Source organism: Numida meleagris, chromosome 4, assembly GCF_002078875.1.
Source record: "Numida meleagris isolate 19003 breed g44 Domestic line chromosome 4, NumMel1.0, whole genome shotgun sequence".
Taxonomy (NCBI): domain Eukaryota; kingdom Metazoa; phylum Chordata; class Aves; order Galliformes; family Numididae; genus Numida; species Numida meleagris.
This window is the reverse complement of record NC_034412.1, coordinates 53404478-53427320: the sequence shown is the minus strand read 5'-3', so window position 1 is coordinate 53427320 and position 22843 is coordinate 53404478. Positions and strand designations below refer to the sequence as shown.

Below are 22843 nucleotides of genomic sequence, written 5' to 3'. Positions count from 1 at the left end.
CCTTTCCCCAGGATGCTACGTGGCAAGCCAGAGCATCCCTTGAAGCACACTTCAAACAGCTTGCATTTTGCAGCCTCATTCTGCCAGTAGAAGCCAGGAGAACGGAATGAACAAGCTGTAATTTTGGCTCTACAGGGACATTCGTGTGTTAGAGTAATAGTTTCACTTCAGAAGAGCAGGCATCAATGAGAGATGGAGAAACTGGTGTTTTGCTCACATCAATATTGGCAACTTCAATGTTTTGCAAAGAGCCCAAAAGGAAGCGGAAGAAATGATGGGATGCAGACAAACAGCAATCAGATCGCATTTGGTTACTCTATGTCTTTCAGCTAGTATAATTCCAACTCTCTACACTTGTGTCAAGGATGCACAGATCTGCAGTTGATAGGCTTTTTATTACTTTATTTTGTCAGTTTGCTTAAGCAACAATGAAATCTTTACATCAATACATCTGGTAAGGTTTCACCCTAAGTCAATAGACACAAGAGTTTTAAATGCTGCTCCATCAGCAGTGAAAGAGTCAAGAATTTTTTCTTCTGGAGAAAAAGAGTGTCCAAAAATTCTAAATAATGATGACTTCACACTAAATGGAAGATTATTTTTTCTATTATTTCACTTGAAGTGTTCACCTGCCAAGCTTGCTATTTTTCTCACTCATCCTTTTAAAATTACTCACTCACTTGAGCAGCCAGGAATAGCTCAGGCAGTACGGAACATCCACTGCAAAGCACCTCTAGCAGGACAACCATCAAACAAGGCTCCATTCATCACCTCTTGGAGACTAAACTTTACGGAGACACTTTTCTTCTGTGCGCCTGTTACAAATCACTCAGAGCTCGTAGTTAAAATGCAAAAAATACTAAAATACTCAACAGAGTTTTACATTCTGGAACGCCTTTTCCACTCAATACTAGACTAGTAAGGAAGCTGTGCCTTTGTACAAGCATGACAGATCAGGCATCTCCCCAAGAAGCTAGAACAATTTGTGTTTGGAATCAGGGTAAGAAGATGGCTCAAAAGTTTAAGCAGCAAAGCTGAAATTCTCTTTTCTGTTTGAACCCACCTCAAGCTAGGCAAAAGCCTGCCCAAAGGCCCAGTCGCTTCCAACTACAAAGACAAGTAAAGCTAGAGTTTTCCTTGCTTGCTACCCAGAGCATCACCTGCTTTGCCATGGGTATTTACAGAGCTGTCACGTACCACCACAGAAATGTCTGTGCTGCAGGACTGGATGAAAAGAGACACTGGGATGCTGCTAGGTTTTAATTAACATGTGAAAGAAATTCTGGCTTTTCAAATAACATGTGTTTTAGAGCAAGAGATATTTGCATATTTACTTTTTTAATGGAACTAACAAGCCACATAATAAAACTTAAAATCAAAGGAAAGAAAACACTATAACATTAATTTTCTCTTAGGTCTCTCCAATACACTATTTTCTGTAGAAAACCATTCTTTGGAGCTTTAATGTCTATGCTTTCATAGACCTAAAACAATTCTTACTATTTTGTTTAAAAGAAAACCTGCAGGCTGTGAAAAGGAGGCTCTAATTGACTTGTTTTATGAACAACTGTTGCCCAAATTCTTTACACAGTAAAGTAAATTTTTCAAACTGATGTTTATCGTATGCACAATTGTTTCCAGAAATGAATTTTTAAAACAGTGAAACTGGACAGACCACTGGGGTAAAGAGCTTGCCTGATGTCTCTGAAAGTAATGGTTGCAGTAAAAATGCCAATCTGAAGAGGAAGCAACAATTTTGGGGTCTACTGCTAATTTTATAGGTTTCAAAATTGTATTAGGATGTTCATTTATTGCCATTGTTAATCAGGGGACATATAGCTGTAGGTCAGCACAGTTACATGCACTTAGAAGCAACTCCACCATTTCTACATATGATTTTTCTTTGTAGGTTAAGAATAGTTTTACGATGACTATATGCCGCTAGTCTTCAATAACGCATATTCCTCCTTATTTTTAGACCCTTTACACATACACAATTCATTCTGGGAACTTCTGAAATTCAGAACGATGGGCTGTATTTAGAACAGAAGTTGTTCTCAGTTTGAGGCTTTCTTTCTGATCATTAACTACCACGCAGCTGGCAACGAAATCAACCTCACAATTGTCTTTTGAATGCGATAAACACATAACTGGGTCATATTATTGCTGTGAATCATCTGTAGCCACTTCTACATCATGTAATTTAATATCCATTTGTAGAAGAGCTGACACTACCACTCTATTCTTGTTCAATATTGGAAAATTTAATTGGCTACCTGTTTGACTTCAAGCAAACAGTGATATAAACCAGACAAACTCTCACCGCCTGACCCTACTGATTGACTAAAGTAAAACACACTATTGATACCACAAAAGCCACGTGAGCACAAAGTTAGGCTAATTCTGTATTCCTGGGACCGAACAGACTTTTAGGACACTGTTGGCACAGTAAGTTATTAAAAAAAGTTTGAGTTAAGTGATTAATAGTAAATGCAATGCTCTACAAGCTGACATCCTCCTGCAGTCTAGTCTTCCAGAAGACCCTCTGCTCCTGAAAGGCAAGGTCAACTGAAAAGAACACTGTTTGGATTTAAAAGGCTGAATCTTGTAAAGCCACAGTCACAGCCATGCAGGTATATTTATGGTAGAGCAAGAATCTGAGAAATGAATTGGAAAGAGCACAGAAGGGGGAGAAGAAGAGTGAATTTTCAATAAAACCTCCCAGAATTCAGGCAGAGAGAAAGAAAAGTGATGAATAATCTCTCCTCAGATAGCTTGCATCTCCACGCTGTTTAATGGTATTCATACACTCAATTTCCATGGACTCTGATATCGTAAGAGAAACAGCAAATCTTGGCTACCCGGGGCTCCTTCTGACACATCCTGCTTTGCGATGAGCCTGGCAGCCTGCTCAGATTTACTGTGCCTGCAGACTGCACTGCGCAGCTACCTGGCTTCAGATTAAACAGAGGAACTCAGTGTCGGAATAAAAGCATCACAGGGAGGATGATCTCAAGAGAGAGGGAAGAAGGAAGCATGCACTTTTTATGCAGCTTCAAGCAGCCAGATTCAGCTGGTGGCAGGAGATGCAGGCTGATGTACTCTGGCCAAAGTGGGTACCCACGTCTAAGTCTGCCTCTTCTCACTTTGAAGTCCATGGAATACAAACACTCTGGGGCCTCACACAGCTCCCACCACACTCCTACAAAGGACGAGGAAGACTCATAGAGCATCAAATCCCACTACAGAAAGACTAAATAGGCTTTTTCACTGGAAACCCTCTATATCCGGATCTGACCGACAACACGATACAAGGAGTTTGTCCCATGGTTAGCAAAGAGCACTGCAGAATTCCTCCAATTTTGTCTGATAAATGTGAAATAAAATGGATTTTTTTCCGATTAAAATTAATACCAAATACAGTACTTAAGCAACTTCTTGGTTAACTTCCGAGCTTTATTTTGATTTATTTTCTTTGCCTGAAGAGAGAGCTGCATAAATGCTGCACTGTTAAGGGAAAGAAGTTCAAACTTTATGTAAGGGCTTTTTGCCCAGTGTCTCTTGGCATGCTTCCTTGGGTTTTAGATTGCTTTGTATGGTGAAGCATTACAGAATAAGATAACACTGTGTTATCTAGGCACTAAGGAAGGGCTTTGCGCTAAAGAAATTGAGCCAGAATTTCTTTTCAAGGAGAGCAGAGAGTGCATTTGAATAAGCACTAAATTCAGCAGGGGAATAACTAATATGATTGGTTTTAAAGATGCAGAAACGAATATTTTGCTGTATTATGAATGTTGTGTGAATTTTAAAAAGCCAGGGGTAGAGCGTACATGCTTTCTACTCCCATTTTCAGTCAACATGCTGTAGCAATTTCATAAATCAGAAAGTAAGCAAATGCTTGTGATTTTATTTTTGAAAGGCTGCTATCACAAAATACCTTTGGCTCATTTGTTCTGGCAATATGTGCCTTAATGATCTATTTCGCATCATAGCCAGCAAAGGTTTTTGCAGCGTATTTTGCAGAAGTGATGAAGATTTTTAACAGCCTGTTCTCCACCAAATTAAGCACTGATCCTGTAAATGCTTACACAGTTTATTTCAGTTACACAGTTTCCAGATAAGGCATGTGCACAGATATTTGTGTCAGGAGTAAAAATAGGCACACACTTAGAGAATGTAGTCTCCAAGATGTGAGTCCAGCTTCTGAAGACTGCTGAGCTGCAATCGCCTGAATGCAAATGAGTTACAGCATTGCTATCAGCTAGACTGCTCTTTGAGAGCCATGCTTTTATCTTGTAACAATCTTTCACATGCTGTATTTAGAGAAACCATTTTATTTTTAAAGCAAAGCTGTGCAACAGATATAGATTGAAAGTGAAATTGGCTTAATGAAGGAAAATGCAGAATTTTCTGCAAAGCCACACACCTGACAAAGCACTCGTCAACATCATCATGATATGTATTGCTCTTTGGTTACCAGCTGGCCCCCTGCAGTGGCACTGCACCAACTTCTGGAAACTTCAGGTAAGAAGTTATACGGGACACTCATTAACCAAGGCCCCTTGGGAAAGGCTGAATGGTACTTGTGCTGCAAACACGAATTTCACCCTTGCCCAGACAGGTGCAGCTCCCAGCAAACTGAGAAAGAGCAGGATCCTCTTACACCAGAATTGATGTTTGCTCACAGTTTTTCATCATGCAGTATTTCATGGTCTCCATTTTCGGGTTATTAAAATAGATATTACCCAACAAGTGGAAGCGAAGAAGGGGTCAGGGAGTTGGTTCCTGTCTCAGGAGTGGCAGCTAAAGCTGCTGAGCAACATGTGTTTCTCATTTGAAATGTATCACTCATTCTTAAAAACAATAATATGCGCCATCTGTTGCAGCCATTCATAATTGATAAGATTTGGGCTGACTTTGACTGTGAAAACCCATTTTAACATGAGTATCAACGTGCATATGAAGAAGCGTTGCAAAGCAATTTGTTGTTCCTTTCCGTACATTACAGGCAACGATGACCAACTGTCCCTGGGCACACACACACAACTCTGAAAGCCCAATTTATCGAGGCTGCAAGGAATCAGCATCTGCCCCCAGCAAAAACAGGCTAATAATTTGGCACCTTTTCTTCCAACAGTTAATAAACAAATTGCTAAACGTTTGTATGACTGGATAGAGGGGTTGACTCTGTGTCAACAGAGCTATTAAAATGCAGGGATACACAAAGGAGACCATTCTTTTTCTCAAATAAAGTGAAAAACTGAATGGTTGCCTTGTACACTCTAGGCCTGGTTTGAGACTTTGATAGTCATTTAATTTTGTCTCTGCAAGGAGAAGGGAGGACGGAGTAGTCCCTTCTGAGAAGGAAAAATCTCTCCTTCGCACTGGAAATGTCTCTCCCTGTTAACATCACTGCAGCTCAAATTTCTCAGCTCACAAATCTGAAGCCCCAGACTCATCCAGTTTATTAACCAAGGCTACATGGATTCTAATACTGCCCAATTTCACTCCATACATCCAAATTACCTCGAAGTCAACAGGAAAACTCCCCGGTGTTTCTGTGGGCTCTCATCAAAAGCATGTGGTCAAGGACAACTACAACTTAATATATTAAGTCCGCTCTCAATTTTTAAACTTAAGAAATTAATTTAACTTAAGCATAACAATTGAATCAGGATGTGTTTTTAACAGGTTGAGTTTGAAACACTGACTTTTTGTTTTCAAAGAACCAGAACACAGATTTGTCACTTTACGATAATCACTGTGTCCCCCCACACCACAGTCATCTGGAACATATTTAATTATTGACTTCATTTAAAATGTACATGGCATGCGCTCACTCTTCTGAATAAGTCTTAAAGTGGACAAAGGCCGATTTGTTCATTCTTCAAAAACCCAGCCTTAGCATGTAAAGTTAGCCCTAAATTAGATTTATGTTATTTGTATATAGCATACATAAAACATAAACATGCAGGCTGACGTTGGTCAAGCATTCAAGCATTTGCCTGGTGGTCTCCCAGGGAAAAGCCCTACTGAAACTACGGCGACCACTGTGGCTAACACACATATTTGCCTGGCAAACAGACTCCTGCATTACAGCTTGTGCTTCTGCATCCCACCTCCTAGCCCACATGCAAGCCGGCCCAGGCGTGCCCATACAGCCTTCAGACTTTCCCTACATAATGCATCCCACACAGCGTAGGCACACCATGTGAAACCTGCTGGCAGCGCTCGGATACCACAGCATTTTCACTGCTGCATTTTAATATGGGGTGACTCCATATTAGCTCCATACTGAGTATCAACTAATAGTCTTTCCTTTTCCAGGTGCTGCCAACCTAAATATAATACCCAGAGCAGCACCAGGATACAAATGCAATTGTACTTAAGTAGGACTAATTTCAGTGTATGATAAGAGAAAGACCACCAGTAGTGATATAATGTAATTTCACACCAGCGAGAGCCACAAGCCACTCTTTTCTGCTCCCCTAAGCGAGGCTAGAATATCAGCCATTTATCTCACAGTTTCAGTGCTTTCCGCCAAATCTTACCAATAATAAAAAAATGTATCCAACATCACTTACATATCATTTCCTGAATTTTCATCTCCTTAGGGTCAAATTTTCAAGTCTGAGTCTGCATTTACACACCTACACACACCCTTTTTTAGTTTTGCTGCAGAAACATGGGACTCTCTGTTAAGGCTGCATGCAGAATGGCACCTAAACGCACCTTTTGTTGCTTCAAATAGTAACAAGGGTGGAGTAACGCCAAGTGTTTTATATACAGACATTAAAGGCAGATTTCAAGGGAAACTTAGCTTTCATTAGGGCACTGAAATGCAATGGTCTCATTTTCAAAATCCCACAGAGTGCAATATCCGCCATCCTGTACAGCAGAACCGTTATTTTGCAGATCTGAACATCCGAGGTTTCTGAAGTTTTCAGGTGAGTGCGTCTGTGTGGTCCCACAAGCCTTAGCAAGAGCTTAAATTGAAGAATGTGCAATTATTAAATTTCAAAGTAAAAGGACAAGGGCCTGACACTGCTTGTGCTGTGATAAAAGAGAAGAGATGGATGGATTACACAGGGACGCGCTAGCTCCAGTCTCTGCAGAACTAGCCTGTGCTCTAAGGGAAGGAAAAGACAATAGTTTCACTATGACAGACCACTCACCACGTGAGAGAGAAAAAGCGGAGAGTTAATGAAGCACTGCTGAATAATACCTTCAGAGAAGCAGAGAGAAACCAGGTAGATGTCATCTGCTGCAAGGTAAATTAAAATTATACATCTCTGAGGATTATCAGTGAAATTTGAGGTCTGGAAGGGAATTTGCTTTTGATATTGGAAGGGATAAATACTCCATGTAAATCCTTTTATGTGGGCCTGTAGAGCGGAACAGAGAAATTAAAGATAAATGAGATTAAGGCGTTTTTTAAAACTACATTAGACATATTTAAGTTACCCATGGAGGGAAGAAGACTTTGGAGGAGGAGATTAGTTTAGACCCTCAGCAGTACATTCATCTGGGAAATTAATTGGAACAAATCTCTTCTAATCTGAATTGCTTGTCCCCCCCTAACCCCAAAAGCCAGACACACCTCAAAAAACCCTTCACAAGCAACATGTCACAACAGCAGACCCTTTTTTCTACAGCTAGGTAGAGTCTGGCTCTGGAGCTGAGGTCTTCGTCCCTCTCCTGAGAGCTGGCCAGGCAGCTGGCATCAGCCCATCTGTAAGTCAACATTTGTGCACTGCCTGCCATAAGCTCATGTCTATGACATGCGATGTGGTTTTAGTGGCTTTTGTGTGTGTGTGTGACATTTGGAAAAGAAAACTCATAGGGATAAGTTGCTTTGTTTCTTTTTTGCAAAAGGACGCCCTGGGGAGAGCACCTTTGCCTTAGATTCCCACAAATCCTAGCATTTAATTCCTCTTGGAAACAGAGAGAGAAGCTAACCAAAATCAAATGCTGCGCAGTCCGTGCTTCTGTCTCTTTTGCCAGAGTTTGAGGTATATGCAAGTACTATGGTTTTATGCAGACCTATATTGTTATTAAAAGCTGACTGGAAATGTTGTTAGCAAGGAAAGCAGAGGAAATGAGTAAAAAAGTAATACATTCAGTTCCATTTGGCTCTCTTCCTGGGAGCCCTTTTAATATAAAGAAACTCAACAAAGTTGTATTTTTAGATCTGGAAAGATGCGCTTCAGTATTTCGTGCACTAAAGGGATTTACCTTAATACACTCAGCATTCTCCCCCTCTCCTCCCTCACGTACTAGAAGAAATCAACTTCAGTCCTAAACCCAACCACTGGATACAGATATTCTGCTCTCCCCATTGGCCAGAATAAAAACCAATAAATGTATTTCATTTCTTTTGTGGATTTATAATAGCACCTGGCAAGGATGGTCTTAATCTCCTTACACTACTTGCATCAATGAAAGAAGCCTTTGCAGTATTTATTGAGAGAGAGATGAAAGGATAATAGAAATAAAATCTGGAAATATAAATATTATCTCCATGAAGATCTGTTATAAAATGTATGAAATCTATATCAGCGTCTCTGGAGGGTGCTTGGCATAATAGCGCAATTTAGACAATAGGTTATTAAAGATGGAAAGAACTATATTCCTCTTAGGGGCAACCGAATTCTTCAGAGACAATTGGGAGGTACGGGGCCATGTTTATACAGCAAATTGGTGGCAAATAGCTAGTGGTATACCTGTCAGAAATAAATGAGAAGTACTGGGTGGTACAAATGACCTAAAGCCAGTGGTTTCTTCCACAGATAAGCATGATTGCATGAGTCAAACTGCTATGTTTTCTCACCATCTTTGTTAACCAAATACAAATACATTTCAAAAATTAGAAAGACGTTCCATTATTTGGATAAGAAACTGTAAGTCACTTAGGTGAGGGAGAGAATTGATTATTAATATATTGAGGAATTCACCAGAATTTCATTCTTCTTTCTGCTCTGCATGGTTACAATTTCCATTATTAGCTGAGATAGTATCAGGTATTCACTATGCTGGAAATGGGTGCAACAAAGATGAATTTCATGAAAAAAATAATGACTTCAGAAAGCCTCAGGTTACTAGAAACCTGACCCAAAGATTGCTGATGTTGAAAGAAAGTTTCCCAGTGATTTAATGACCTTTGATTCAGGCCCAAAGGCAAAAGGCATTCAGACAATAGATTTAAAGATTTAAAGCAAATTTTAGTTTAAATGGCTAAACCCAGAGCAACAGTATACACTTTCTCACCAAAAATTCAGCTGCTATGGGACAAGATTGGAAAACAATAAATTGTGCACTGAAGTCACATTAGGAATTAAGTTACTCCCTTAGATTCATAATCTTCATAAAATGAGATAAATCACACAATCCATCACAGCCTTCCATCTCCAGCTTCCATAATGGAAACCGATCACTGAAGCCTTAGGGAGAACCGACAGCACTCTGCATCGAGAAAAACATAACATATCCATGGTAAAGTCTTCAACTTGTTTCACGTCTTGGCCTCTGCAATGCAAACTTTGTGAGCATCAGATGATGGTGGGGATATGGACACAAATGCACTCTCTTTTCCTATACCACAGAAACCTTTTCAGATTCTCCAAAGAAAGAAAGAAACCTCCCAGGTGCATTTAACAACAACTGTAATCAATATTAAATTCATGTCATGCTTTCCATGCTCCTCCACATTCCCTTCAATCTGTTTCTGAATTTCATTCTTGCAAACTTGTCACTGGTATCCATTTCACTTTACACCTACTTAAGTATTAATTGGAAAGGAAAAACCTAATTTCTTCTTAATTAAATCTGTCACTAGGATACTCAAACTTTCACAGCACAAGAAAGAAAAGACCCTCAGTATTTTCCAAACAAATGGAAAAAGCAGCTCTGAATTTCCCTCAAAAAATAACTACGCAGAAAGCCACTTTTCTTGCCTGAAGTCTGCCTTCACACCGTGGGTGTGGAACGTGCACTGCACGTACCCCACATGTCGCAGAGCCTGCTGCAGGCTGCTCCTCTCATAGCTCATCATGGAACAGGTTAGTTCAGCCTTGAGTTAGAAAAGCCATTTCGTAATGCTGCAAACACGTATTTTTACTTTGGATTGAAAAATGAAGAGCCTGGAAGTAATGAAATTCTTATACTAAGACTGACAAAAGGAATATACAGAAGTCTGTGGCATCCTTCTATTTACTTGTGGTTCAATTAAACTCTCCCCTCCTACCTTCTCTAATATTTTGGGTCTTCAGTGGGCTTGAGCACAAGACCTTCAGCAGCTACATAGCTTGTAGGTGTTCAGCTCAAATATCAGACCTCACTTCAAGGCTTACCTCATTTCCATGATTAATTAGGAGTGCAATTTCAAAATAGGATGGCCAGACAAGTGAGTCTCAAATATTCATGTGACTGAACGTGCACTTACTCACTGCAGTGACTCTTCCTTAACAATCTGTTCATCTGGTAAGCTCCACAGCTATTTTTCTAAGCGGCATTAATACATGTCCATCAAATGATGGCCCTACTAACTTTCACAGCAAATGTGCAATACAACACTCGCAATCAGCTGACAAGCTCATGGGTACCCAAGCTATAACAGAGACCAATTTTTTTCCCCTGCAGCAATTTAGATCTAATCCAGTTAAGAGTGGCAGAAGTACCACGGTGACTTTTCAAATAAATAAGCACGCACAACTCAAAGATATGTGGGAACACACCCTGTTGGGCATGTGGAAATGCAGAACCAACATGTGCTGTAACATGTAAAACTTCAAGGAATGGAGGCACTTTCAATATTCTTAGCCTAGTGGGTGAGCCAGCTCAGAAGCTGATCAGCCAAATGCTCAAGAAAAAAAATAAAGAGAGAGAGAGACAGATAACTTTTCACAGAAGTACAACTTGCTGGCACAAGTACGGGACATGAAGAAGCATCCCTCAAGGCAGAGAAAAGGACGGAGATGACACAAGACAGCAGGAGATGGCTTTTCACAGGAGCATGGGGAACCATAAGAAAGAAGGGGCCAGGCTCTTTAGGAGGGTCTGTTGTGACAGGACAAAGTGAAACGGTTTCAAACTGAAAGAGGGAAGATTTTGATAGATTGGATATATTTAAACAGGTTTTACAATAAGGGTGGTGAGGCACTGGAAAACCTTGCATTCACCTATGCAGATAGCTCAGCCTCCATGCTAACAGACTCCAGGTTCCCAAAGCCCAATAATATCAGGTTATTTTAATTAAGGGTGCTTTCCAAGCAGCCATTGTATGTGTGCAGTCTCCCCAGGCAAGCAGTGAAAGGAGGCTGACAGGGGAAGCAGCAGGTCCTTTGTTTCTTCTTCCTCTGACAAAGAAGACACAAGCAGAGCTGAGAATTTCAGTAAATACAAAAAAGGGGTTTTGGCCGCAATGGCTGTGAAATTCTATGCCTCGGAAGAAAGGCAATTTGTCAGCAGGATACACAGTAAAGATTCTTTGCCCTGAAATTCGTAATGGGTGCTTAGTTATTTTTTTATTATTGTTATTGTTACTGGCCCACGCATGAAAATCAGTTATTTAACTCACTAAAACAAAGGATGCCTGGCTTTAGAGGGTGGAATTCACTCTTTACTGACCAAAGTGCCACCGGCTGTTCTTAACCTCTTGGCATTTTCTCCCACAGGCTCTGGGAGAAGTTCTTTAGGGAAAAGGAAAAAAAAATACAGCAAAATAGAACTGGAGAAGCCACAAGCCTATTTGTTTAACAAAACAAGGCAATGTAGGCAAATATTGCTTCTCAACTGATCGGGAAGGTGTCAATAAAACACAAAAGGGAAAGCCTAGAGGCTGCCTAAGGGTCATACAGCACCCCAGAAATAATTAAGAACAATGTTCTTTGAAAAAGTGGTCTCATTACATTGTTTTCAGATTGTTATTTTCTCCCCCTTTCCCTTTCCACCAGCAATCTTGTAGCAATGAAAATATCAGTTTGCTTTCTACTGCTTGTGTTCTCTTAAAAATGTCATTATTCAATTATCTGTCTATTCACTGGCCCTAAGGTCCAGCAGAGCAGATATTGTGAGCCTTCATTTAATGTTTTTAAATGCACTTCGGTCCACTTGTGATACAATAAAACTTTATTGAATTCTGTTCCCACATCACACCATCCCTCACTTTTATTGATATGTGAGTCCATCTACTCTTCCGTCAGCAATAAAAGGAATATTTCTAGCAAAGAAATGACCTTTCGTTCTATCAATACAGCAACTGGGAAATGTGATTTCAGCTTCCATATTTAAAAAAAAGTCTAAGAAGAGGTGAACAACGCTCCAGAGTTGTGTTCCTTCTCCCTGTTAGCACCAAGAAACTAGGAAACTGTAAGCCCCAAAGAAACTCGATCCCTCCCTCACATTTATTAGTCTGTTTACCCAGAGGAATGGAAAGGAAGGACAATTCATCCTTTCTCAGATGCCGAAAACATTTTTCCCTTGAAGGAAATAGTCCTTGGAATAGATCTCTCCAATAATAAAACCTGGTGGTAGACTTGTTGCCTGGAAGAGAGGTAAGTTATCAGTGTGATATGATAGGTGAGCCCCTGCCATGCCCAGGGCATGACTCATACTCCCTCCTTTCCATCACTGCAGCAAACAGGCTTGTCCCCATAGAGCTCCCACCTTTTTTCCACTTTGTCCTGTTCTATGCATCAAAATCTCCAGTCTCCCGCATGCTTTCCTACTCTTCATTAAAACAGCTCAGTTTTAAAGAACAATGGTGCACAAATTTCTCTGTTTAACTCCAAAACCTAGAACCTAGGAGACTTGAGAGCACAGGAAAAACTGAAGTTTGGCTTAGTTAGCAAAATTCCCTTTTCAACAACACGTCGGGAGCCTGTGTGATTGTCTGTAGGCAAAAATGAACAGATAAAATACTACAAAATACCTCAACACTTCCAACTAACACCTTATTCCAAGCTGAAATAGAATCCAAGTGCTGACGATCCCTGGGCTCAGCCAAAGCCGGTGGGAAACAGCTGTTCACAGATCGGAAAATCTCCCCAGTCTGACTTACATATGACCAACCCAGCACAGCATTTTGGCCACAGACCAGGCTCTAACTTTTAAATAATGTCACGATAGTAAGCAGCATGGGTGCTCCAGAGAGCAAGGGAAGGAGCTCAGCCAGCTTGAGGTGAGCTTCTTCCATCTCAGAGATACAAATAAGACTACTGAGATACAGATGGCTTGAGACACCATGCACACAATACAAAGGCTATATTTGCATAGGCAAAGCCAGAACACTGGTTTGGATTTATCAGATTATAAATTGAAAATGCGCCTGCTTGCAGTCACAACAGGCTCAGCAGCTCTCCTATCAGCACTGATCGTGTGAGACTAGAGGTTCTTGCTTGTCACCAGTCCCACATACAGCAGTGGATAAACTGCTCATCTGCTTCCTGCACTGGCTCATAAATAAAATGGGAAGCCCCTTAGAATATTACAAAGATGAAACAAAGAAAATTATACTCCTAGATGTACTGTAATGATGAGAACAGGACCATAAAAGCACCAGAAGAAGATACACACTGAAAGTACTTCTAGTGAGAGTAAGACCCAGCTTCACAAAGTCACCTCCATCACATTTCACATATAACCGTCATAAAAGAAGGGAAGAGGGATATGCTGAGAAAAAACAGTAGAACACTGGGTCACAGGAACCCCCGCAAAGTGGGGCTTCTCATACACACGCACAGTGTAATGTAGCCTGAAGTGCAGTTTCAAACATCGCTCTGCAGCACACCACGTCTCCGTAACTTGGCAATGGCCTCTACAATAGCACATATTTAATGGAAAATCATGGAGAAGCTGCCTTGGTCAGTAACCATTACAATAAAATTCAACTGGAAGAAAACTGGATTAAGGATTTCAGTATTTCAGAAGAAAATGAGTGGTATTTCTAAGAGAAATTAGCAGTATACATCAAGGCCTGGTTTAAGACAAGATACTTTTGCTGACTGTTTCTGATACCAGAAAAATACGATAACTCATGTCATGGAAGTCTATCAATACAAAACCAACTAGAGGTTCTTGCAGAGACCATCCATTTTTGTAGGCAGCACCTGTCATCACATAAACTTACTACATGACCAGGAAAATGAGGAGAGGATAGAGCTGTCTGTGTAGTCACCTCTATCTTCCCCACGTGCTGAGAATAACCACAGCCTCACAAAACTCTCCTTGTCAGGGGCATCTGTAGTGAGCACACAGGGTTGCCACAGGGAGGATAAAAAGGGCATTTTAAAATAGCAACTGAAGGTAAGAAAGGTCTTCTCCTCCTGAGAGGAAAGGGGATGTTTGATTCTTGAAAATGATCCATGTTAGTGGAGGAATTAAGAAATACATTAAAAATAAATATATAAAACCACAAGAGAAGTGAGTGACCCAACCCAGAGTCTAAAGTTCCACCATTTTCTCTGAGGCAGTGTATACACTAGCACTTCATTGAGCTAAGTGTCTACGGTCAGTGCTAACATCTGCTAAAGACTCCTAAATGCTGCTCTGTCGAGACGCACGCAAGCTCCCCTCTGCTACTGAGCCAGCACTTGGCTAAACTGCATCTCACCATCTACTAAAACCTTAAGGAGTAAAGCATTCAACATGATGGAGCAAGCTGGAATTGCACACAAATTTAAGTGCTTGCTGAAATATTAATTCCTTTGTTATGCAGCTGCTGTGTTTCTTTAGGAGATGGCCATATGGTCAGTGCTGCTGCTCACCAAGGGCTTGGTGCGTGGAGCTGCGGAGCCAACTCCAGCGGCTGAGGAAGGGAGACCACAGAGTCTGCTCCTCTCCCACAGCCACAGTGCAGGCAGCAGTGCTGAGGAAACTGAACCTGCAAGGACTTGGGTTGTGACCAAAATTGGGCTACAGGGGGCTGAAGCACCTGGGCTCAGTGATAAGAACCCAATAGGTTTCTTGTGCCCAGCTGAACCATGGCAAATGGGAGAGGCTTCACCAAGGGGGGAAACAGATTTCATCCACCAGGAACAGCTTTGGTCCAGATACAGCCTTGCTGACCCTCTGTGCCAGGGCTTACCCTTCCCCATCACCTGGATGTTTTTTGCTTCTGGCCCTTGGCATGGGACCCAAGCAAGGATTGCCTGCAAAATCAAGTTGGCAGCTTTCAAGGATAAGAAGTGGAAGGAAGTGACAGGCAGAGACTGGGCTATGAGAAGATCTCACGTTTCCCACTTCATTGCTGCAGGTGAACGTGCACAGCTGGCATGAATGCAGGCCCAACAGCCAACTTCCATGATGCTACACCTAGTGACAATTCATTAAGATTTGACTCAAAGTTTCCTAGGCAATGAAGGGTGCACAACAACAAACTAAGGAGATGGGATCCTATTTACAGCATGTTTGTCCCTCATTTTCCCCCTTAAGTCTACTCACATAGGCAGTACCTTGGACTCATTAGCAAAGCAAGCAGCCATCAAAGCCACTAACTTAACTGTAGAGGTAGTACAGCTTGTTGGTGTTGTTTTCCTCATTTCATCCAGATCATTAAAACACATTCAGTCCCTGCTGTACATTTCATACTGAGCAACCTCTCACAAGAGTTATTTTACATCTTGTACACAAGGCCGATTAACACCTCAGGGCACAATATCCACATATTACCTTTCTCACAAGGCACCACTATTCCTCTTTGTTTATATGCAACAAAGGCTACAGAGGGGTACTACGTAATGGCTACTGCTTTACCAGCCCAGTCTCAGGAGGGAACAGCATGCCTCATGCAAATCACAAATCATAAGGAAATACAACCTGCTACGATAAGCAGAAACCTATCCCCCCCCCAATCCTCCCCATACACAGTTCTGTTTGTACAGTGAAAGGCCTCATTTAGAGCGGAATACCTCCAAATGGTCTGCCTGAGCTAGCTCACTTGGTATGAGATTGCTCGGGCAGACCTTAGGCCCTTGATGTCACACTTTCCATGGGTTTAATAGCTCACCCCGTAAAAAAATATTCCCTTGCTACACTTAGAAGCTTCACATTTTTGTGTAGAAAAACACAATACAGAAAGGTTGCACACCCCATCCCTCAATGGAGATGTACCCCTCTGCTCAGAGATGAGGGTTCAGCCCTCTAGGACCATAACTGGAGCTAATAGATTCAGTTCCCACAGAAAGCAAGTTCTGAGATACACCTCACTTTTTACAACTCTGACATTTCCCATTCAGCACATATTGCTGTAATCTTACATGCTTGTCTATCTACCCCCCAAAATTCAGGCTAAATGGCAAGCATGCAATTTGCCTACGTACCTTTGGTAGCTTATAAATTAGTTGTTTCTACCATCAAACACCACATTTCCCAAAACACTATCTTTCTGTCTCCTTAGTGATACAATACTGTATTTAAGGCACTTATCAAATGTCATCAGTTAAAAAGACATAGGTCAGTCCGAAGTGCATTGCCATTCAAGTACAAGTATAAAATTCTGGAAAGCGAAGTTACAAGCTAGCAATAATGCTTCATTCTTACAGCATGCTTTCACTAATGGGGCTTTACAAATGTTTTCCAAAAGGTGACTTCTAAGTCTTAATACCACGCAGCAAGGAAAACTTGGGGTATTATTAGGATGTTTTTAACGTAAGCACAAACCTTGCACAGAAGACAATTTTTCATATCTTATCAGCTCTGTCTCATATGATGCACATAGTTTGTCATCGAGTGTTCATTTGCCCTCAGGCAACAAGAGACAAGCTCAAGGCTGGATCATTCTCAACATTAAATCAACTCTCTGTTAAAGAAACAAATGCGAATATATCAAGATACATACTGTAAGGGACACATTCATACTGAACCTCCAGGTATTTGTACGTCCCAGGGCAAGGGTCTGGAAACACATCAGGGCCAGCCACAACAGCACACTGGGTCCGATTACTGCATCTGAAAAGCAAAAAAAAAAAAAAAAAAAAAAAAAAAAAAGAGTAAGAAAATAGTCTGGCACAACTTCTAGCACAGCATCAACAGGAGAGAAGAATCAGGAACCGAGACTTCAGCATCATCTTGGGAAGCTCCCCAGGGGAGCGCACACAGACTGATGGCAAACAATGATGCTCACATCAGCTTATTGCCACTGCTCTTTAGGCTGCCATTTTCTTGCACGCTAACTAAATTTCAGCTAATCCATACCCCTAGGATAATTCTTCGCCTGTGCACATAATGTGTTCTGATTTCAGAAGTGACAATAAAGAAGCAGTTTTTTCAAAAGGGAAGAGATGTGGTGGCACAACCCCTTCCCCTCCAAGCAGTTCTTAGAGCACCAGGAGAGATTTCTGTAAAAGCAAACCAAGGAAGATTTACAAAAAAATGAGTATGAGTGTGTGGTCCTTTACTTCTTGAAACCCCAGACCCCATCACACTGACCCCAGCTAACCTCAAGTATCAGCCTCTCAATCAAATGAAATGTAAAAACTAAAGCAACAGCATTTGTGGCAAAAGTAATTGTATATTTTATGGCAGACATAAATAGCTTTTACAAAATATTTATAAAACGTTCCCACAAAAACAGTCATCTTGAATAATGCTGTTTAGCACTAAGCAAAAGGTGGAAACAGTAACAAAGAGAGGAAAAGGAACAGTTCACCAAATACACTGTCTAGAAAACAAAATAGTAGTTTTTCATATGTAGCAAACATGCTTGCATTATGATTCTATGGAGAACATTCCTTCACTTCTTTTTTTAACAATCAAGAGAGAGTAAGTAATATAATTAGTCTTTGATATTTATCCTTTCTCATGCCAGAAGCAGATCTCCCAGGGGCTGGACCACTGCGTTTACTTTCTCCAAGCTGCTGCCTCCTGTGACAAGACAAGGGACCTCTGACCCTGCTGCTCTGCTGGCAGAAGCCACAACATCCAGCACAGAGCTCATTTAGCTCTGCAGTGGAAATGCTTCGTGTTTACCTGAGGCTATAGTTTGTCAGGCTTAATGAGGATTTTATTTGAGCCCATAAATTAAAATTGATTCATTAGTCACTGCCTTAAGCTCCATAATTTCTTTAATTTTATGGAAAGATTAATAAGAGCTGATACGCTTGCTCATCAGACTCGTTTGCTGGATAACAGATAATCCAGAGGGCTGGGACATTTTCATGTTTTCTTGTTGAAAGAAGACAGTTATCACAGCAAGCAGCTAGTTTTATCAGATACACAGAAAAATAATTTTATTAACAGAAAGGCTGGCTTTGTTGTCCTCAGTCTCGCTGCTGGCAGGCAGGTGGCTTGGCGGGGACATCACAGGTAGCTGAGGCTGTGCGAGCGGGCAGCCTTCCAGGAGTGGCATTGAACAGCATCCAACACCTCACTTCCAACAAAAAGCCTTTACCGGGCTGAATGTGCCTTTTGACAGGCAGTCGCACTGGCCTAATCAATAGTTTATCTGGCTTTAGGGACAATCCTGGCCATGCTACATAGAGTAAGAGCAATGGAACAAGGAGGCATTTCAAAATCGTGAGTCAGGATCCAAAATGATTAGGATGTTTGAAACCAACATTTCAAAACTTGCGTTAGAAGCCCAACTGCCTCAGGCTGCTAACACCAGCTTTAGTTTAGCGTGCTGTATTCTGGGATATCATCAAAGATACGAGCACCATGAGATAACAGGTGAGCGGGGAATGCAGCGGAAAACACGTATTAGCACCCTAACTCCAGCAAGTGCCGTAGCCTCCTTAAACATTTGCAGTGCCCTGGATAGGGGGTGGCAGAACACGTGCCTACCCAGCACAGAAACTTCAAAAGAAGGTGCGGGCAAATTGACAGTGCCGCCTGGGGAAAGGCAACAGAAAACAAAATGAAAAACTCTACCCAAAAATCTGAAATACAAAGTGGTGGCAGCACCCCCATGTAATTTGCAAAAAAAAGGACTCCAAAATAAAAAATCTTTCCCACGTATATTTCAGCACATTTCATACTGACAGCAAAACCATGCCCCGTACTTGGCACTTTGAGTTTCTTTTTAAGGCCCTGAGATGAAATATGCCAGTTCTCATTGCAGTACACTTTAAAGGAAGAAGGCAATTTGGACTAAAAAGGTTAGAAACACTAACACCCATTCAACCATCTATTACTGTCAGACATCAGCCTACAAAAATTTTCAGGGGAGGAAAGGGTAAGAAACACTCATCAATACAACCCTGATTGCCACGGTTTTGTTCATAGTTTTTTCCACTTTCGTAACAGCTTCTCGGTCTCTTTGGCTTTATCATATTTCATTCCAGAAAGATTAAAGGCCCAGTTGACACTAAGTGACACACAAGAAGTGACACAGAAGAGGAGATTCATAAAAGAAGATGCATCTGAAGCCTTGAAAAGGGAGGGAAAAACATGTAATCATGCCTTACTCCCTTCCTAGCAAACCAGCCCACAAGCAGCATCGTTCTTCTTTCCAAATCAAGGGATTTTACACTGAATCTTGTGATTTCTTGGCACTAACAGCAAAGCAGCCTTTTTTAATATGTTGAGACAAATTAGGGCAACCGCAGCCCAGGAAAAGATAATTGAGGGATATGGCACTTTTCACCTCTACCTCCAAATCCTGCCCAAGGCAGTAATTAAGTGAAGTCATGACTATGGGAAGGGTGCTTGGCGTTCTGTGCCTGCCATGTCCCTGATGAGCTGGGCTCCATCCAGTTCCTAACGGGTCTATGTCTATAACTCTTCTCATTTGCAAAACTACTTCTTAGCTGAGGCATAGAAGCTCACCAAGAGATCAGAAAATGAAGCATAGCCGGAGATCTCCCTTTGTGTCCAATATGAGAGATGGAAGGCTGTATGCTCAGGGAAGGAGAACATCCCAAACCCTCCCAAAAATCAGTTGGAGGTAGTCAGTAGCCTTTAAGCACCCAGCATCCTAGAAAAAGATCATTCACATACATGCTTTGGAAAAAAAAAAAATACCTCCTAGAAAGCATGTGAATCGTCACACTCGCTAGAAAAAATAAGTGGTTATGTTGTCTTTCTAACTCCATTTAATCCCACTTAGCAAGGTGCCTGTTTTATCTTTCAAATATGGAAAAATGTTTACCCTAGGAGAAAGGTGTCAATTCAGTGTAACACACAGACTGTAATAGAAAACGAGGATTATTTTTGCAGAACTTCTCCCTGCTCCAGTGGAAAATGAATTTCAAGAGTTTAATGTGAGACAATAATAAGTCAGAGGTATTTGTTTTCCAGTTACAGCAGTGGAACTGCAGGAAACATTTGAGTTCAGTTCCAGCTGCAGGGCTCACTCTGTTTGCAACTCTAAATTCAGATTTAAAACAACAGCAGAAAAACAAAAAAGCAAAAAACAAACTTCATTTCCCTTCAGTGCACTTCCATTCCTTCTCCCCAGCAACATTTTTATGATTTTTTAAGTGACAAGGTCATCTTATGATAGCGAGGGAGAAGCACTTTCAGACATAAACAGCTGCTTATTCCTCCTCTGACATCTTTGATTTTTTCCAATGCTGACATTGTTGACATATTTACCCAAAAGAGAAAGAAAGGAAGAAATAATAGTTTGGCAGGTGATGTTTATTTTAGGCCTTTCCAGAAACTTTAATAGCATAGACATGTCAGCAGCATCAGACTAGACATGTCTGGGGCGTTATGTTTGCCAGAACAAAAACGCCAAGGCAGCACAAATAAAAGATCGATCCCAAACAAAAGCCCTTCAGCATGAATCATTGCAGGCACAAGCCCAGGTCCCCCCACACAGGTGGAGACCATCTGCCCCAGACAAGCAGAATGACTGCCAAAAATCACGGGGGCAGCACTAATTGTGCTGGGGAGAGCAACCAGAAAACCTTGTGTGGGGCTGCAGAAAGCCTAGAAATCCAAATATCCATCTCATGCCCCTCCCTGGTGCTACCGAACCCTGCTCATAGCTTGTGCTAACCCACACAAGGACATTCTTCGTGCCCACATCTGCCCACTAGATAAAAGAGATGCTCAACTGAGACATCTATTTTACATAGGCTGTATTATTTTTGCAAAGGCAAGGCAGTGATCACATGAATGGACATGCTAATGTAGCCAAGACATCAATATCCAAGACTGTTTCTCAAGGTCTATTATACTTTTCTAACGGTTTTACAGTAAGAGACAGACTTAATTCATTATCCTTCATGGCAACGCTGCAAGACATTCTTTTTCTTCTCTGAAACACAGAAATCTCCTCTCTGGATGATTGCTTTAAGAAAAAGCCTGTCGTGGTGAATAAGTCAGCCACAAGTATCTTCTTTCCTGTCAATATGTGGTATTTCCAAGTCAACCCTTCAGGAAGGGCCAAGAGGAAAAAAATACTACTACTACCCTGGAGAAAACAGGTAAGAAGTAAGGAGAAATTTTACTTTTAAAAGGAGTCTAATGATGGATTGCAAATAAGGAGAAACATTAATAGGAAAAAGGAAAAAGGAAAGTGGGTGGAGGGAGAGAACAGAACCACAAGCTCTGGGTAAAGCCTTTGGTTTACCACATTTGCTTTCAATAACATACCGCACAAAAGCAAAGCTAAATCCTCAGCATACTTGCCTTTCAAAACCAAAGAATTCCTCAACAGAATCTTTTTTCTGCCTTTGCAAAACGTTAAAAGTGAAGGATCTAATGACAGGGAGATGAAAATCCAGTTCCTGGACCATTTTCTTCATTACAAGTTGGTCTGTTTTATTGATCTTTTGGAGCAGGGAGAAGCTGCCTTTCCAACCTCTGCTGCGATATAATTATCTACGGTGTTTAATGCTATTGCAAGCGAGTCCCGCTGCACGCTGCATTTTGTTGTTTTATTGACGGGTTTTAATTATCTATCCAGGTGCCAGAGCTGTCAGTGAGGCTGCTTCTTCCATGATCAAACTAATAGAGAGAGAGGCACAGAGCACTCTAATTGTAGTCTCACTGAGCAGCTTGGTGGCAATGTGCCAACAAGATGCATTTAAACTGCTACGGCTACTGTAAAAGCTTATGATGTTTTATTTGAAAAAGATTCCTCTTTCTATCGCTTCAAGCCATTTCATTCCTCTGATTATTATTTTTATATTAAGCAAGGCACAACTGAAGAAAAGCAAACCACCAAACGCCACACCAAAACCCAAGCCAGCCAAAGAGCAGAAAAATCCGACCGAGCCCAACTGGAGCTGCAAAGGTCACCAAGGGGACTGCCTGGATGTGTCACGGGCAGCCTGTGAGAAGATGGAAAACAGGTCCTGGAAAGAATTTAAATACCATTTTTACATAGGGAAAAAGTTTAAAAAGGGAATTAAGCTCTTGCAACTCATTGATAAGGCCCTTAAACTTTAACAAGAAGCATTTAACAGCAAATTGGCAAGACGTAGCAAATTTAAGGGCAATTCAGGGCACCCTTCTGCACCACGCCAGGGGCCCTTGAGCTTAGGGAGCCTGAGCACTGGGCAGCACTGGCAGTGGGACTGTGGTTTTGTCACCTTCCAAGGACAGACAGGAGGACAAGCTGCCCAAGGCCCCGGCTGTGTTTGGGCAAAAGGTTCAGGCTGCTCCAGCTGCAAGGAGCTGAGGGCACGTGCAAGGATACATTTGCAATGTGAGCCCTCACCTTCTCTTGGATGCCAAGCTGTATGGCTGAAAACAAAACCAAGCAAGCCTTCAGGCTGTAAAAGCTCATCTTTTAAAGGACCGCACCTCCCCTTTTACAGGTACTTTACTTCTTCCAACTCCATAAACTTCTGTAGCACCCTAATAAAAATCCACTTTACGAAACACTGGCAGGATATATGGAGAGGAGAGTAAACACCTAAAGCAAACCAAGCAATAAAAGGCTTGGTGGTTTAGC

At 41.4% G+C, this 22843-nt stretch overlaps 1 protein-coding gene across 17 annotated transcripts in view; it reads right to left on the bottom strand.

The window, feature by feature from the left end:
- ADGRL3 (adhesion G protein-coupled receptor L3) overlaps positions 1-22843 on the bottom strand; it is a 490362-nt gene that overhangs the window by 195668 nt on the left and 271851 nt on the right. For all 17 annotated transcript variants that reach the window (XM_021393480.1, XM_021393481.1, XM_021393496.1 and 14 more), the window contains one exon: positions 16835-16944. In XM_021393480.1, coding sequence (XP_021249155.1) covers positions 16835-16944 — 110 coding nt within the window. The remainder of the gene's footprint in view (positions 1-16834; positions 16945-22843) is intronic.